At 40.6% G+C, this 19,035-nt stretch overlaps 1 protein-coding gene and 1 long non-coding RNA gene across 3 annotated transcripts in view; one reads left to right on the top strand and one right to left on the bottom strand.

Moving 5' to 3' along the window:
- Positions 1-19,035, bottom strand: part of OXCT1 (3-oxoacid CoA-transferase 1) — a 120,824-nt gene that overhangs the window by 98,420 nt on the left and 3,369 nt on the right. Inside the window, exons 2-5 of the mRNA XM_044232420.1 lie at positions 14,447-14,555; positions 13,249-13,339; positions 4,005-4,140; positions 328-477 (exon numbers count right to left, since the gene is read on the bottom strand). Coding sequence (XP_044088355.1) covers positions 328-477; positions 4,005-4,140; positions 13,249-13,339; positions 14,447-14,555 — 486 coding nt within the window. The remainder of the gene's footprint in view (positions 1-327; positions 478-4,004; positions 4,141-13,248; positions 13,340-14,446; positions 14,556-19,035) is intronic.
- LOC122894686 lies at positions 11,117-16,826 on the top strand. Of its 2 annotated transcripts, none has more exons than XR_006381798.1 (3): positions 11,117-11,156; positions 11,555-11,638; positions 16,550-16,826. It is a non-coding gene; the product is annotated as an uncharacterized LOC122894686 (long non-coding RNA). The 2 variants fall into 2 exon arrangements; XR_006381797.1 differs by having other exon boundaries at positions 11,130-11,384; positions 11,558-11,638.

The following is a 19,035-nucleotide window of genomic DNA, read 5'->3' as shown; positions in this document are numbered from 1 at the left end:
ATACACCCACTCTCTTTTCCACATGAACATGATCAGAAGTTATAAATGCTCCTACATTTGTTAAAACTCACCATAAAACTAATCTTGACTCACACATATATAGTTTCTTTTCTTCTCATTTACTTATTCTGGTTTCTCTATGTGATTTTTAATTATTGGCAGATGCTCAGCTTTAGCTAGAAATTTTACGTGCCAAACGCACATAAATGGAGAAAGTGTCTCTTCTCACACACAGATTTTATCTTATCTACCCACTGAGTCCACCTGGAATCCTAAGCTAAAAAAGGGGGTATTCCAGTGTCACCTGGGTGAAGGGCCACGTCTTACCTCTCTCGGCTTACTGGCAATGGCAATGCTGCCATCCTTGTTGTATTTGATCGGTGCCCCTCCTTGTTGCACCAGGGTCCCATACCCGGTGCTGGTGTAAAACGCGGGAACTCCAGCCCCACCTGCACGAATCCGCTCTGCAAGCGTGCCCTACAAGTGAGCAACCAACACACCATAAGAGGTTCATCAAGCCCACTTCTGTGTGTGGATACAGAAACACTTACAGACACGGTTCCTCTCTCTAGAGGTTTATCTTTCTAAACAGTACCTAGCACTGTATTATCGGTGTATTTCGCTACCACTGTATGCTGGATTAACTGGAAACAAGTATTGTCCCTCCAGACAACAATCTCTCAATTCTTACTCCACATTCAAATGCAACTGCTTCTTTGCATCATTGTGCTCTCAGCTTTTTGGTCTCCCACTGCTCTCTTGACATCATATTCTCTATCAGTTTATTTGTAAAATTTTAAAGTCAATTTTCAAATCTGATATATATCTCTATATATATTTAAAAACACGTATGTAAATTTTGTGTTTTACTGTGTGCCCTATGCAGGTATAGCCTGAAGCTTATGATGCATAACAATGCCATTATTAAGATAATAATAATATATTCATTTACTTAAGAGTCATTCTAAAATATTCTTATAAGGGGCGCCTGGGTGGCTCAGTGGGTTAAGGCCTCTGCCTTCAGCTCAGGTTGTGATCCCAGGGTCCTGGGATCGAGCCCCGCATCAGGCTCTCTGCTCAGCGAGGAGCCTGCTTCCCTTCCCCTCTCTCTGCCTACCTCTGCCTGCTTGTGATCTCTGTCAAATAAAATAAATAAAATCTTTAAAAAAATAAAATAAAATATTCTTACAAGCATTTTATCAACTACATTATCTAAGGAAAAATCAAAAGTTAGGCAAAGAGTACAACATACAGGTAATTTGGTTTTTAAAAGCTAAGAATACTTCAAATTTTATCTCAGAGTAGAAACAACTGTATGCAAAGTTTCTTGGATCTTCTTTTGATCATCTTTATTCCCTTCCTAGGTACCAGCGGTTCAGACCTGATTTCCCTAGCTCCCCCTTACCCCCAACTACTTTCCAACCCAGTTCTCCCACAGCGGAATAACTCCGGCCCTAAATATCTCCAATCACCCACCCTAACCCTGAAACCCACTGTTACAGTCTAGCTATGTCATATTCATACTACATAACTGGTCAATCAGTAGTAAGAACTGGTTTAGGTCTTAATAATATTATGTTGAAATTATCTCAACCTGAAAAAATTTTCTACTTTAACTGGGTCCTTTAAAGCACTAAACTCAAAGAAGGGACTGAAAGTTGGGACGTCAGATACGGAGCGTCTGAAGTAGGTGGATAATCTGGGGTAGCAGGACCTGAGGCATAACTGGCAGTCTTCCAGTTAACAGTTTCTCTATTCTACCTAATAGAGATAACTCCGTTTTGTATTGTATTTTAAGTTAATAACAGTCACAGATTAAATCAGCAAATCAACCATAACAACTTGACTCCCAACTATAAAATATTTTTTATGTCTACCCTCCTTGAATACTTTATTCCTGCTCTCTATCTACATGGGCAAGGACCTAAAAGTGGACAATTTCTACAGAAAGGTTCTCTGCAGGTACAACCCCCTACATCCAAACCCCAAAGGAGTCCTAATCTCTACCACTTCATCAACACTTCTCTGGCTTACAGGCTACAAAACACGTTGCAAGAGCCAATGTTTATTTATCTGCCACTAAGCTGGGGAGAAAGACACTGATCTCTTTCAGTTTAAAGAAGGAACATAGGGGCGCCTGGGTGGCTCAGTGGGTTAAGCCTCTGCCTTCAGGTCAGGTCCTGATCTCAGGGTCCTGGGATCGAGCCCCACATCGGGCTCCCTGCTCAGCGGGGAGCCTGCTTCCCTTCCTCTCTCTGCCTGCCTCTCTTCCTACTTGTGATCTCTGTCTGTCAAATAAATAAATAAAATCTTAAAAAAAAAAAAAAGAAGAAGGAACATAAAAGAAATACTAAGGAATTCCCATGTATACGCCCTCTGACAAAAGAACAGAAGTAATTGACAGGTTATTTTCAAGGTCTCCACAACCCAAGGGAAAGGTATTTCAATCTATAATGTGAAGAGGAAAAATAAATGCAATGGACTGAACTGTGTCCCCATCACATTCACGTGGTGAAGCCCTTACCCCCAACATGACTGTATTTGGAGTCAGAGCTTTTATGGAAGTCACTGAAGCTAAATGAGGTCCTAAGGTAGGGCCCTGATCCAGTAGATTAGTGTCCTTACAGTAAGAGACCCCAGAGTCCTTACTTGCTCTTGCTCTCTCCCTTCCCTGCCTCCTCTCTACCAAGAATCACATCAGCTTATACTTGACCTTGTACTTCCCAGTTGCCAGAACATTAAGAAATCATTTCCTCTTGTCCAAGCCCTAATTTTGTGGTATTTTTTAAAAGCCTTGCAAGCAGACTAAGACAGGATACCTTTCATTATTTTCAAGAAACTTTCAATAAAAACCGGATAAAGACCAGGCACAGTGCAAGGCTTAAAACAAACACAACAGCCAGCGCTGCAGGATGATCGGCTGTGATGTGAATAATGCTGTGAAGCCTCGGGTAGAAAAGTTCTCTGCTGTGTGCTCTTTCTGGACAAACATATACTGGAGCCCATCATTGATTTTTTAAATGTTGCTATCTCACATTATCACCGATTTAGTGAAGTCAGTAGTAACAATAACTCTGTTGACAAAAATAAAGCAGAGTGGTGGGTTCAATTTCAGAGATGAAGGCAGATGATGTCAAATTAAGAAGACCAATGCAGATAACCGGTAGACCCAAATGGTTTTTAAAAAATTTCCTCTATGTTCTACCCAAATGGCTAATTTTACTCAAATGGCTAGAAAAATTTCCTCTAGGGGCACCTGGGTGGCTCAGTGGGTTGAGCCTCTGCCTTCGGCTCAGGTCATGATCTCAGGGTCCTGGGATCGAGCCCCACATCAGGCTCTCTGCTCAGCTAGGAGCCTGCTTCCTCCTCTCTCTCTGCCTGCCTCTCTGCCTACTTGTGATCTCTCTCTATCAAATAAATAAATAAAAATCTTAAAAAAAAAAGAAAAAAGAAAAAAAGTTTCCTCTATGACAAACTCTTTAGCCAGTTAAGACACAGTTTCTGAAATGAATGGAAACTTGCTGGATTTAACTGTAGTAATTGCTTGCTTGGTAAGGAACATCAATTCCCTGGAGACCTGGGCTCTGATTCCAGCATATTCCATGACATGGCCAGTTTCACCCTCTGAGGACTTCACTTTCCTGATGTCTCAGCAAGAACATATTCCTCACACATTTCTAATTGTATGATTCACAGGAACGGACTCTTGGGACAATCCCCAAGCATTTCATCAAGAACAATGCACACCGCAGTGCCAAAGTTAAAAATCTACCCTGTAGCCTAGATATAGTTCGCTAGAAATACCTCCCTTGTTCAGTGCACAGCAACAGAGGTTACTGGGCTTCTAGCAATCCACAGGTGTGACCTACAAACAAATTTCCTTGGCCTGGCAAAATCACATCCTCTCTGCATTACCTCTTTTGCAAAAGAAAATTCCTGGAGGGAAACAGGGATGTTTTAAACTAAGTTACTATTATAAAAGAGGAGCACAGAAATTTTCTTACCTGAGGTGTCAGCTCTACTTCTAATTCACCACTTAAGTACTGTCTTTCAAATTCTGCATTTTCTCCCACGTATGAAGAGACCATGCGTTTTATCTGCTTGGATCGAAGCAAAAGGCCTAGCCCAAAGTTGTCAACCCTAGAGGAAAAATGCAAGCAACTTGCAATCAAAGGAACATCAGATAGAACACTAATATCCCTGACTTCCGAAAACATGGAGTATTATTCATGCAAAGGAATTCTCTCTGCTGGGCAGGGAGCCCATGTTCTCTTGTAGTCTCCTACCACCCAAAGAGCCTTGCAAGGTGGCTATTCTTTTCTTATTTTACAGCTGAGGAAATTAAAACTCAAGACCTTTCAGTGATTTCTGCCAACAGTTATCTTGGGTAGTAAGTGACATAGCTGGTATTCAAACCCACGTTAGTCCTACAAGTCTGCCCTACACCATTCACTCTTTCCACTGCCCCCAAGTGGTAACAGGGTAGAAGAAAGGCAGACTGGATCCTGCTCTATGCTCTGAAGGCATAAGTAAATGCAAAGGCAATGCCATTTTCTTAACCTGCACTGGCTCCAAACAGAGAAATCCATTCTGTCCTAAAAAAATGAACATACATTCTCATATTTAAAAGGGAGAAGAACAGGGGCACGTAGGCAGCTCAGTTGGTTAACCATCTGACTCTTGATTTCGGCTCATGTTGGGCTCCCTGCTGAGTGCAGGTCTGCTTTTCCCTCTGCCTGTTGCTCCCCCTGCTTGTGTGCTCTCTCTCTCACACACACACAGATAAATAAAATCTTTAAAAAAAAAAAAAAAGTAAATACCAAATGCTGGCAAGAATGTGGAACACCCAGAGCTCTCACATATAAAGAAAAGAATGTCACTGATCCAACCACTTCCGAAACATTAACAGCAGTATCTACAGATGCTGAACATATGGACACACCTTGTCAGTAATTCTTCTCCTTGGTCTACATCCAACAGGAATGCATAAGTATGTTCCCCAGGAGACAAGGATACTTGGTCCCACTATCCTGGTCAAACATGGAGCCTCCCCAGTACTACTCCACAGCACAGCAGACAAACTGAGCAGTGAGAAGGAATCAGCTACAACCCCTGCAACAATGGAGGGCTCTCACAGGGAAAATGCGAGTAAAAGAACCACAGGAGAGTACTTACTGAACTATTCCTTCTATTTGAAGTTCAAAGTCACACAAGAATGGATACGATCAGAAGTGAGGATAATGCTCAAGTTCAGTGGTAGGAAAAAAGAACAATGACTCAAAAGAGCGTGAGGGGGGCTTCCTGGGGTACTGGTCATGCTCCACTGAAAGAATCTGGGGGCTGGTTACATGGGTCTGCAGCCTGTAAAGATCCTTCAAACTTCACACCTGTGATATTATTACTTTCCTGTGTTACTTATATAATACTATGATAAGGTTTTTTTAAAAGACAGAAATACACTGATAAAGCCTCCCAGAACACCTCCCAGAAATAGAAGCCTTCTTTTATGATCTCTCCCTCCTAATTCCCAGCGTGCTCTGAGGGCCTGTCCTCTCTGGAACCTTGGTCCCCTACATGGTTCACTTATCCCACAGTCCTTTACTAAGTTCTTACCGCCCCCCCCCGCACCCTCCCGCCAGGGCTTGGGCCATGGGGGGCTCTGAGATATCAAGGGATAAACATGTAACTATAATTACAACAGAGGGAGAGATGTGCTAAGAGGTGTGCATCGAGGGCTATGGGAACACTGAAGTCACACGACAGAGGACGAAGAGGTCCAGGAAAGGCTTATGGAAAATGACACTTGAAAAGACTTGAAGAAAAAAGACTTTGAGAGCAGAGTAGAGGTGTGGAAGCAATGATCCAAAAAGGCAGGTGGGCAGCTTTGCAAAGGTGCACAGTGGTGGGACAAGCTCCGTGTTGAGTGTGACTGCAGTATGGATGAAAGCAAAAGGGAGCAAGAGAGGTAGAAGGCAGGCCAGCTTGTCACCTGTCACAGGTGTCACATACCATGAAATCAGGATTTCATCCTGATGGAAATGGGAGACCCTGTGAATAATTTTAAGTAGAAAATAACGGGGTATACAATTGGAGAGGTTCAGTGATAAAAGGCCAGAAGAATAGTTAAGAGGCTTGATATAATCCAAATAAACAGACAACGGTCTGAACTAAGGCAGCCCCAACAGGAGGGGAGAAAAGAGGGACAAATCAAGGGATATTTGGGGGGAATGAATCACAGGTTTGTTGCCCATCCTGACATAGACACAGACCCAGTCCAGAATTCTGGCTTTGGCAATGGAACAGCGTGGGAGAATGGACTGGTGAGAAATTAGTCTACGGTCCCTACTGTTTGACCTAAGGAGAGATAAGTAGGGTACCTTTTCTGACAAACCACTGACATTTCTCCTAACAACCTCCTTGTCTCCCACCTTCACTTTGCTCTCCGTCCTCACACTCCTCATGCCCGTAAGTGCCCATCCCAGCTCAACTGACTCCTGCTTCCCAGGATGTATCACTTCCAAGCCTCTAACCTAGACCAGGAGGACTAGGCACACTGACAACCTCAAAGTAGTCCAGGTAACTATCAACCATTTGCTAAACTAGTTTATAGTTCTAGCTTTCCAGTACTGAGTGTGATAACATTTTCCTCTCACTGTGAGTATAAAAGGAATAGCTGCATGATTTATTCTTACTTGTTTCAAAAGAAAACTACAACCCACACAACTATTTTCAAGAGTGTGCTTTTGAGATAGGGAGAGAATTCCCTGGAGATTAATAATATGCTTGGCCACTAGAGGGCCCCACATCACCACAGATTCTCTGTCTCTCCTGGAAAATGAGTTCACGCTCACACACAATGACCTGATTTTTGTCCGTTTTTTACCTACTCCTAATTGATACCTAGCTGGGCCTTCAGTTCTTCAGGTTAACAATTCCATTCTCCTAAATTCAGCTACACCTGCAGCCTGCCTGCCCCATCCCTGCAGATCTTCAGTACAGAAGTAATGGCCATGGATCTGTCACTTCTAAGTCTACATCACCTATATGGGAAAATCCTGACTCTACCTTCAGAATCTGTCTGGAATCTGAGCATGTCTCACTTTCTCCTGTGTGGCCTGCACCATCTCCTGCCTAAAGATGGCAACCTGCCCTGCTTCTATTCTTGCCCCCTGCAATCCACTCACAAAATGGCGGCCAAAACCGTAAGAATAAAACAAAATGTCAGATCACGTCACCACTCTGCCCATAATGCCACCCTGGCATTCATCCGTTCATGTAAAAGCCGAGGTCTCTAGAGTGGCCTGCACGGCCCCATAAGATGAGATGCCCTTGACATCTCAGACCTCATTCCTCCCACCTCCCTTTTGCTCACTTTTCTTGGGCTGACGCCCTCACTGTTCCGCAAACACACCAGGCATACTGCCAGGGCCTTTGCGCTGACCTTTACCTGTCTCCGAAACTCTTCCCCCAGGTAATGCAAAAGGCTTACCCCTCATTTCTTTCAAGTCTCTGGTCAACCATCACCTCAATGAGCCCCTCCCTGAGTGCCCAATTTTATACTGAAAACTGCCTGTCCATTTTCACATTCCCAGTTCCCCTCTCTTGCTCCTTTTCTTTTTTGTCCATAGACTATAACCTAACAAACTGGAAAATTCAGTTGTTATGTTTACTATTTATTGCCTGCCTCTCCTTACACTGGCACAGAAGGTCCACGAAGGCAGGGAACTTGGTCTCTTTTGTTTTGCTCTTGTGCTCCCAAGCATCCGCAAACTTACACGACACACAGAAGTCACTACATAAACATTTATGGAACATTCACTGAATGAATTTTTTGCTTTATTTCACTTCCCATCTCCTCACTGGCTCAAAATGAAAATCGCGAAGTTCTTATGCTGGACGTTTTCTATTTGCCCCTCCAGACCCATTTGTCTGTCTCCAGCTTGCTCTGTGCTGGGATGGCAGACTGTGTAGACTGACTCCCTTGCCCTCTGGCTTCTGACCAGGTGCAATAAGGATGTCAAGATTCATATTACCCTGACTCCCTCCCAAGCTACAGCACACTGGACAGCCCTCACCATAAAGCTTTCTTAGAGGTCCTGGCAGCTCCCTCCCTTCATTCTTCAGGCCTGAGGCTGGTGGTAACAGCACTCCTCTGTTATTAACTCCAGGGTACTTCAATACTAATACTGTTTTCCCTCAACCCTGACCCTTCTTTTAAAGACAGTCCCTTTAGTAAACTCTCTTCAGCTACCCAATATGAAAGTACCATTGATAAATCCTCTGGAGCCCTGTCTAAATAAAGTTGTAACAATAAAATAATCCATGAAAGTGAATATAGTCCTTTTGCTTTCTGTAGTCTTCAATACCTAAACCTCCCTCCAAGTATACAGGTCTATATGATAAACCGACCATAACGTACTTGTTCAGCTCCCTGATTTTGGAGATTTTTCCCATTACACACTCTTTCATGGATCTCTGTTTGACTTTTCAACCCATTACACATTTGAACTTAGCTCTGTTTGGAGATGACCTCTCTGTATTTGTTGATCTTGGCTCTGGAAACTATGTATACTTGGCCTTTGCTTTCTTTTTGGATTAGCACCTGGCCTGGCAACCTAGCAGTGCTTAAGGTGCTCAGCCCAGGCTTCCCCGACCAGGTGCAAAGTTAGTGTTCATGTCTCAAAAAATGCTGTTAGGTAGCTTATAATAAGAGTGTCTTGCTTGCCACATAACATTCCAGCTCACAAATTCAACAAACATGTATCCCTTCTTTACTGTGTATCAGACACTGAGAATACAAAAATGAAAAAGGCAAACCCCTTACAATATAAAGAGAGATGACAGACACAGGTCATCTTTTACAAATGAGAAACGTGTATTTCTGGTAGAGAAACATGCACATTAAGACATCTTGTAGCTCTCTGGGGCGCCTGGGTGGCTCAGTGGGTTAAGCCGCTGCCTTCGGCTCAGGTCATGATCCCGGGGTCCTGGGATCGAGTCCCACATGGGGCTCTCTGCTCAGCGGGGGCCCTGCTTCCCTCTCTCTCTCTGCCTGCCTCTCTGTCTACTTGTGATCTCTGTCTGTCAAATAAACAAAATCTTTAAAAAAAAAAAAAAAAAAGACATCTTGTAGCTCTCTGAAATTAAAGGTGATTTTGATGGACTTTCAAAGAGATTATCTTGCTTGCCTTTAGTAGCCAACATTTTCCTAGCACACCTAAGGAGAGAGAGATTTGACCATTCTCTTATGGTAAAACAAACTCAGGTTTCAAACATTTTAATGGTAAAAGAAGTCTAAAGTCAAGAATTCAATAAAGAGATACATACATTCATGTAAAGCAAAACAGTATTTTATGGAAGACACAAGTGTTTTGCAAACATTTTTCATGTTCTGAATCTGACATTTCATTTTCTGAAATCTCATTAATTGGTAATTCTTGTCAAAACAAAACTCTAATAAAAATGAATTTGCACTCATTTACCAAACTGTATTTCTCTTATTTCCTCTCCTTTTAGGCATGCTTAAATCTCAGTAACAGTGGTACTTATTATGATAATCAATAATATCAAAAGAAAGTGCTGTATTTGGACAGCACATTAACACAGGACACAGTTTATTGGAACAAATGAACACTCGTTTCCACAAGCTGAGCAGAGAAGTTCAAGTACACATCCCCAGAAGTGGTTAGCCCTTCTCAAACAAAATAATGAAATCTTGGGGGAATGCTTATAATCAGACAAGATGGCCTAAGCTTTCCATTGAGCCCTTCAGACCTGCAGCTGCCTCAACAAATGTCAAGACGGCACAGTGAAGGAGCCACCGCCTTTATCTCCTGGCTCGAAACCACTGATACAGAACAGAAATTTTATTTACAGTGAAAAACTGCTCCCTGGGTCCTCCCAGAATTCCTGCAGCTGACTAGTATAAAGCACATGTAAGGAACAGCACTGTTACATGGTACTTAAAGGGCACGTGTATTACCACACGGTACTTACACGCGTCCACGGGGAAGCTGGGCTGTCCTTAGTTGTCTCAATTCCCACCTTCAAGAACTGTCATCTAAAATAATCTTGTCATGAGGAAATGAGCATGACTAATAAAACACATCTCTTCTTCCCTTCTCCAATTTAATTGGTTGATATATAGTATACTGTAAAACTTTTAGTTCCTATGGGCTTGTAATTCGTATGTCAAAGTCTTCTTTAAAAAATCAGTGAAAAGCATATTTTCTATTTTTTCTACTTTCCTAATCAATCTGTAGCAAAGTCCTAACTCATCTGAGTGATCCTAAAGGGGAAGGTTTATCTCATCAAGACTAATAGTTAATACTCCACACCAAGGTAAGTGGTACCTTATGGCAACAGGTCTCATGATAACTAAAAACAAAACAAAATAAACACAATCAGAGCCCTGAGCTTTGGAAGGTCTTCTAATTCAGGTAGACCCTTCCATAAAAAGCCTTTTCTTAAATAAGAAAGCAGTTATTACTTTTTTAAAAAAATATTTTATTTATTTATTTATTTGATTTTATTCATTATAGGGAGAAAGGGGCAGAGGAAAGGGATAAGCGGACTCCTGAGCCTGGAGCCAATGAGGGGCTTGATCCCAGGACCCTAGATCATGACCTGAGCCGAAATCAGAAGCTGGATGCTTAACTGACTGAGCCACCCAGGTACCCCCAAGAAAGCAGTTATTACTTCTAATTCTAAGTTTTCTCCATTTACTCCATAATCCAAATCATCTTTGTTTCTCCAACAAAGCAATGCTAAGTTTTCCTCATTTATCTGATCTAATGGCCAGAACAAAGCTTTCATTCTTGTAGACCTCTAGGCCTTAAAACCACCTAATGAAGAGTATCAGCTGTCAGTGAGGGTATGCAAAGAGCTTTCTTTGTATTCTATGATGGTTATCAGTACTTTATCAAGGATTTACATTGACTTACACCACCCCTTGTGAACACTGAGCTATCTAGAAAAGTACTGGTAGACAAAAGTATTTTTAATAAATACAAAGTAAGCTCAAAAAGCACGGGATATGTTTAAGAAATATCAAGTGATCATGAACAAGTTACTTCTCTATTTACAGATGAGTTTCCTCTGTTAAATGAGGGAAGTGGAACAGATGATCTCTACAATCCCATCCAGCTCCAGCCCTGGTAGGGAAGAGAAAACTATTTTAAGCAAAAGGATCAGTCCATAATATATACTGGAGAAGGAATACGATTTGGTATACGAAGAAAGGCTAGAAGTCTCCAAAAGAACTCAGAAAGGGGCAAGATCAATGAAGGCTAGAGAAGTTCTATAATTGGATAAGGCTTCTTTGAGGATGTGTAACTGGATTTGGATCCTGAAAAATGGGAAAGATGTAGATATGCAGAGAAGAGGTAGGAAAGCCTTCCAGATGCAAAGTATAGTGTAAATAAACTTAGCAAAGGAAGAATGAGCACAAATGTAGGATTAGTTCATGTCCTGAATAACTAGCACTATTTAGACTAATTGCATTTCTGGTACTTGGCAAAACTGCCAATTTAGTTGTTTTTTTTTTTTTTCTAAGTAGGCTCCACGCCCAGCATGGAGTCCAATGCACAACTTGCACCTACCCTGACTAGAGATCAAGACCTAAGCTGAGATCAAAACCGTAAGTGACTCTTAATCTCACAAAAAAAAAAACTGAGGGTTGCTGGGAGGAGGGGGCTTGGGAGAAGGGGGGTGGGGTTATGGACATTGGGGAGGGTGTGTGCTTTGGTGAGTGCTGTGAAGTGTGTAAACCTGGTGATTCACAGACCTGTACCCCTGCGGATAAAAATATATGTTTATAAAAAAAAAAAAAAAAAGAAATAGTATTTTCAACACACTTTGAAATTTTGCCCTGAAACTGAGAGCCCAATATGATTAGAATCTTCCTACTGATTTTTTTGTAAAAACTGACATGAACGGCGCCTGGGTGGCTCAGTGCGTTAGGCCTCTGCCTTCGGCTCTGATCATGATGTCAGGGTCCTGGGATGGAGTCCCGCATCGGGCTCTCTGCTCAGCAGGGAGCTTGCTTCCCTCTCTCTCTTTCTGCCTGCCTCTCTGCCTACTTGTGATCTTTGTCAAATAAACAAATAAAATCTTTAAAAAAAAAAAAGAGTTGGACACTTAACCAACTGAGCCACCCAAGCACCCTTAGTTTTTAATTTTTTAAAGATCTTGGGCACCTTGGTGGCTCAGTGGGTTAAGCCGCTGCCTTCGGCTCAGGTCATGATCTCAGGGTCCTGGGATCCAGTCCCACATCGGGCTCTCTGCTCAGCAGGGAGCCTGCTTCCTCCTCTCTCTCTGCCTGCCTCTCTGCCTACTTGTGATCTCTCTCTGTCAAATAAATAAATAGATAAAATCTTTAAAAAAAAAGAAAAAGATCTTTAAAGTCTTTCATTATTGAAAGAGAGCTGATAACTTATCATCTTATATAAAAATAGAACTTTTTCTTCATAACAAAATATATCTTAATGTGCATGTCATTATTAAACTGTTACAGCTATTGTTGACCATTTTGATATGAGATCCTACTATATTAAGTACTAGCTACATATCCTCCTCCTACCCAGACCAGCAACATTTTTTTTTTTAAAGATTTTATTTATTTATCGGGGGGGGGGGGGAGCGAGCACAGGCAGACAGAATGGCAGGCAGAGGCAGAGGGAGAAGCAGGCTCCCTGCCGAGCAAGGAGCCCGATGTGGGACTCGATCCCAGGACGCTGGGATCATGACCTGAGCCGAAGGCAGCTGCTTGACCAACTGAGCCACCCAGGCGTCCCCCAGCAACATTTTTAATGGTAAATGACCTCCTTCTATATCATCTAGAATGTGGCATACCCGAAAGACTTGAAAGAAATTAAAACTGAAATCTTCCTCTACATATAATGACTTATAGTAACATAAGGGGACATCTCTAAATTATAAAATGCACGATTCAATTTGAAAATCTTTATTTTAACTTTAACAGTGCATTTGGAATTTAGAAAAATAAAAGCACATCAGACTAAGATATAAATTTATGCAAGTTTGCTTTACTTATGATTATGAAGGATGGTACCAAAAATATTTGAAAAAATGTAACTTCCAACTCTTGAGCTTGTTAAAAACTATCTTTTCATGCTTGAGCATACTGCTCATAAAATGAGGAAATTTTTCATTTCATTCATGAACTTTGCATAAATATAGAGAACTGTCATTTCTTTCAAGCCACTTGTTTTCTAAAGGCACACATACCCTGCATTGTTGCTGACTGCAGTCAGGCCTTTCACTCCAGTCTTCAGCAAGGCTCCTATAAGATTCTCTGGAATTCCACATAACCCAAAACCTGTAAGTGAAAAAGACAATTTGTGAAAAGGGCTATGTTCTCCAGAGAAATGTATGTTATTCTTTTACACACACACACACACACAATGCAAAACACATAATTAGATCTATTAAGCAAAATACACAGATGTATCTCAGCAACTCAGTAAATGGCTACATAGCTCTACCCAAATGTTTTGCACCGTTAAATAGCAACAGACATAACTGTAAAACCTTTGAATGCTAAGAACAAAGCCAGGTACAACCAGTTAACATAGCTTACACATCACACATCTTGCACTGAACTGCACATCTATTATCGTCCACCTTTAGAATTCAACCTTTATACAGTTACTTTTTCAAGCATGTTTGTTTTAAGTGCCCGAGTAGATTTTGCAGAACTGGAAGCCCAGACCAATGACTTTTATTTCTTTATAAATTCTGCAATTCGTCAAACAGAATTGGGTTTAAAACGGACATCAATGACTGGTCAGATGAATGAATGAACAGCAGCCCTAAAAACCAGCCTAGATTCCTACAACCAAGCTCTATAAATTAAAAAATAAAATAAAATAAAATTATATATACATACATACATATATATATAAAATATATCTCAATCAGGCAGCAAGTTTAATGAGTGTGAGACAGTGGTTCTAAAAGACATTCTAAACAAGGTGCAGCAGTAAAACCCAGAGGCCTCGACAACAGACAGATGCTTATATGCTTTCTAGCTCCTAAAATGAGGAATGATAAAAGGAGTGGCTAGGTAAGGGCTGATGAGATCAATGCCAATGTTAAACAGAATTCCCACGGATCTAGGAATGTTTTCAAAGCTAACAAGACATCACTATTTAAAACTTGAGCTTTTCAAAATAATGGAAAAACACAAAGGGAAAAAGTAAAACATCAAGTGCTAAACCCTGCTAAATTTTCAAGATGAGGATACTAATAATTACATAATAAAATAATTACGTAACATGCAATAAATGACCAAAAATAAACTAAAAAAATAAGTAATAAAATAACTGGCATTTCTAATTCCACAGCTTTGCCACTGTGATTTCCTGCTCTGCTACAAACATAAGGATGTTACCATCATAAAAAGGAAAACAGTACTATTACTCACCACCAACCAGTATTGTTGCGCCATCAGGGATGTCTTTTACAGCTTCCACTGGATCTGTATAGAATTTGGTGTGGTGACGTGTGCTGGTTGAAAAGTACCAAACACATCCCTAAAACATTTTTAAAAATTATAAACGAATCATCATTTGGAGACATATCTTTATTTTGCATGTATACCAACATATTCACTTTTCATATATACAAGGATAATTTTATTATCTGCTCTTTGAAACAAAGATTGGGGCTGCAAGCAATTCATCTTAGAAGTAGGAAGGACAGGGATGCCTAGGTGGCTCAGTGGGTTAAAGCCTCTGCCTTCAGGTCAGGTCATGATCTCAGGGTCCTGGGATCGAGCCCCACATCAGGCTCTCTGCTCAGCGAGAAGCCTGCTTCCTCCTCTCTCTCTGCCAGCCTCTCTGCCTACTTGTGATCTCTGTCTGTCAAATACATAAATAAAATCTTTAAAAAAAAAAAAAAAAAGAAAGAAGTAGGAAGGGCATCCTCTATCCATAGATTATCACCAGAATTCCCTTGTGATCATGATGAATATCTTCCATTGTATAAAGGAAAACTCTGTGGCCAACATTTGTGGCCACCCAAAAGACTGAAAGTAGATAGCTCATACACTGGGACTCAGATTCACAATAATGATGCCATCAAGCATCAGTTTCTGATAGTGAGCTAACCTTGCATTCAGTCAACAAATATTCACTGAGAATGTACTATGTGTCAACTATTCTGCTGTTTATTCCCATCTAGTAAATATTAAGACATGACCTGCTTTGTGGGAAATCAGGTACAGTGTGACCAACATATAAATACACAGTTTGACCCTGACCCATTCTTTAGTCAATGAATGCCTCCAAAGGGAACAAGTAAGGAACAGTACATAAGAATACCCCTGCCCATAAGGCTTGGAGTTTATAGATGCTGAGAAAAACAGCAACTATTATCTACAAGGAAGGCATGGCTAGTCTTACCACAGTGACCTGTTTAGGCACATAACAGGTTATCTAGTGAACATTTATCATCAGTTTGTTTTTAAACAGTTTCCCTCCCTATGCTTTATCCACAACATGGATAGGAGATAATTAGAGTTGACTATGTTGTAATCATTCATAATAATTATCACCTCTCCTTTACTCTTATTATATATTCAACCTAAAAAGGAAGGGAGCAAAGAGAAAGGCTCCTGACTCCCCATATGCCGCCACCACAAGAAGTTCCTAAATGTAGGCTCACACACACTGCCTTATTGGTCTTTGACAGACATAATGTGGGGTCAAGGTAAAGGCATTAAGGAGTTTCTAGCATTCTTTTCTTCCTCAATAAACTTCTTTCATAAAAAGTATCCAATAGTACAAAAGCCTATTTCCTTTAAGAGAACAATACTAAGGTCAAATGAGATCTGCCAAAGTAGAGGTTACCTAGATGACTTTTTTTTCTTTTTTTTTTCAATTTATTTATTTTCAGAAAAACATTATTCATTATTTTTTCACCACACCCAGTGCTCCATGCAAGCCGTGCCCTCTATAATACCCACCACCTGGTACCCCAACCTCCCACTCCCCTGCCACTTCAAACCCCTCAGATAGTTTTTCAGAGTCCATAGTCTCTCATGGTTCACCTCCCCTTCCAATTTACCCAAATTCCCTACTCCTCTCTAATGCCCCTTGTCCTCCATGCTATTTGTTATGCTCCACAAATAAGTGAAACCATATGATAATTGACTCTCTCTGCTTGACCTAGATGACTTTTGTCCCTTTAAATTCAACCCTGGTTCAGGTCTGGTGAAGAGAGTTGTCTATTCCCAGTTGTCTCTTCCCGGTGGGAAATACATGGCAGCAGAGCTAGCAAGGAACAAGCTTGAGCTGCAGAGAGCTTAGTTCTCTGTCCTATCCTCAGTAACAAGGGTTTACTGGATTTTGTTTAAACACACAGGTACACATGCAAATATATATATTTTTTAAATCTTGGAAAATAAAAGTTCAATAGTCTCAATAAAGAGGCCAAAAGATGAATCATAAAATAAAGTCGAGGGTATCTGCTCAAAAATAGAAAAAGAAAGATACAGATATTCTAATCCAACCAATTCATTTCACAGGTCAAGTTTTTGCAACTGAGCAAGTTCTCGAAATGTACCCAACAGTGTGTTAAAGCAAGACCAGATCCCGGATTTTAGCCTTCATCACAGCATCTTTCTACCACAATCTGCTACTCACCATGATTTTTAAAAGCCCTCAATCTTATCCTACTTCAATTTCATTATTTACAGACAATAAATCTTTGTGAATGCCTTATTTTTTCATGAAGAACTCTACTGTCCTCTTTTCTAAAGAGTGAAGGAGAAGTCATTGCTCTGTACACCTTAAACTGATACACTATTGTTTTGCCAATTATATCTCAATAAAATCGGAAAAAGTCAAAGATACAATAAATAAACAAATCCTAATCTGTATCTCTTACCAAATAAAAAGGGGTGAAAAGTCAGGGCCTTAGCAGGAGGAAGAAAATAAAAGAACTCTTCTACACCTAAGTAGTCAGGGGTTAAAATCACACTGAACTACTTATCTGTAAACTGAGAAACATGAATCCTACAGAGAGGAAGTTAAGAGAAAACTCATTTCTCCTACAGATCCAGGAAACTTTGCAGATTCACAAAGGGAAACAGAAGTATATAAGCACAGACTTGTCAGGAATTCTGTTCCTTTGTTTCAGCTGATAATTAGTGTCCTCATTACAACAGAAATTATTAAAATGCTTGCCCCACACCTTAAAAAAATACCTCAGAACAGGGCACCTGGGTGGCTCAGTGGGTTGAGCATCTGACTCCTGATTTCAGTTCAGGTGATGATCTCAGAGTCCTGAGATCCAGGCCCACGTCTGGCTCTGCACTCAGCAAAGAGTCTCCTTGCCCCTCTCCCTCTACTCTTCCCCTGACTCACTCTCTCTCTCTCTCTCTCTGTCTAAAAAAAAATACTTCAGAAGTATTTTAGAAAAGATTCAAGTGTTTCACATTTATCCGGATAATCAAAAGCTTAAAGAAATAAAAGTGAAATGTTTGCAGGCAATGTGAGAATGGCTCAAGATTATGAAGAATTTACACCCAACTTTGGTGGGTTTTTTTTTTCATTTTTCACACATTCAGTTAATATTTGTTGACCTTTGTTATCTATTTGTTATACTGACATTTGCTATCTATTTGCTAAGAAATCAATAGTGTGACATAATGGGCCACTCTCCAGTAATCTTGGGGTCAAAATACCTTTGTTTCAAATTCCAGTTCAGCCACAATTGCGAGAAACTGGGAAAATTGCAAAATCTGAGTGTAAGGGGTGCCGACTTTAAGTTTACAAAAGGATTCCAGTTGTTTCTTAAGGATGCAGTAAGGATTAAGTAACGGTGTATCAGAACCACACCACTTGGTGCTTCAACTGCAGAAGTTGCCCTGGGGTTGTTAGCTTCCTTTAAGCCATGCAACCCTCTCCATTCCCCACCAGGGCAGTACAATTAACTTGCCATTGACTGGGCTTTTAGTTTCCCCGGCCCCTCACACTCACCTTACCTATATACACAAGCATGCATTACTAATTCTACTAAGAGTTTTTTTTACCATGACCTATGCTATAGCAAATTAATCCATGCCATCCTTGCTGAGGGTTTTGAAAATTTTAAGATTACTTTAACATGTTTATTTTGTCTGTGGTCAAGTATGCCATTCTAAGTATTGAGAAATGACTGGGCAACCAGGCCATACAAACACAGGTAGTGAGGCAAAGAGGAAGGAGAATGTCTGAAACACCAGAGTGTTTCCTGTGGATCTTCAAGGCTTGGAGCCTTGGCGGCAGCCCAGAGAAAGCCTCTAGGTTTGTTTTCTGAACAGGCTTCCTCTCTGCCCACATTCTCTCCCATTCTCCCAGCCTCTGGGAGTTAAGGAGTAGACACTGCTGACACCCCCTAAGACTGAGCAGAGGTGGTGTCCTGTTTTCATAAATAACTGAATTCAAAGTGAGGTTCTAAACTGCTTTAATTGACCTTTACTTTCTAAAATGCTAAAACAGTGAGGTGAGAAGATTCAAGCAACATTGACTACATAAATAAATAAACAAATAGCCTTCAGGTCGGCAGAGGTCACTTAAAAAATGAAGAGTAATAAATTATACGGCTTCAGCATCTAATGTATTCTGGGGATGATTTTTTTCACCAAGGTCTTCCTTTACATTTGGGTAACATTTCATTTTGTTTTTTCACTCTCCCACCTTCAGCAAAATTCCGTTTTATGGCGCCCCTAGCTTCTGCTTTACTATTGGAGGAAGAAAATAATAATGACTATACTGCAAAAGAACAGTTCAGGTCCTGAAAGATAAGAAATAATCAAAATTCTTACATTGCCTTTTTTTTTCTATTTAATCTATTTCTCCTTTTAAAATTCTCTCCATCTTCACCCTTTGTCCTCTAGTTCAAATCCTTACATTTAGAATTTGAGGACTGATTGCACTGTTGAGCCTAAATTTTATCTCATGATTTCCCAATTCAAAATCTCCTTCTTGTCTAACCACTCCTACCGTTCTTTCTTTTGCCTAAATTTAT

The sequence above is a fragment of the Neovison vison genome, chromosome 1 (genome assembly GCF_020171115.1).
Source record: "Neovison vison isolate M4711 chromosome 1, ASM_NN_V1, whole genome shotgun sequence".
Taxonomy (NCBI): Eukaryota; Metazoa; Chordata; class Mammalia; order Carnivora; family Mustelidae; genus Neogale; species Neogale vison.
Note: the sequence above shows the minus strand (reverse complement) of the source record. Positions and strands in the feature narration are given on the sequence as shown.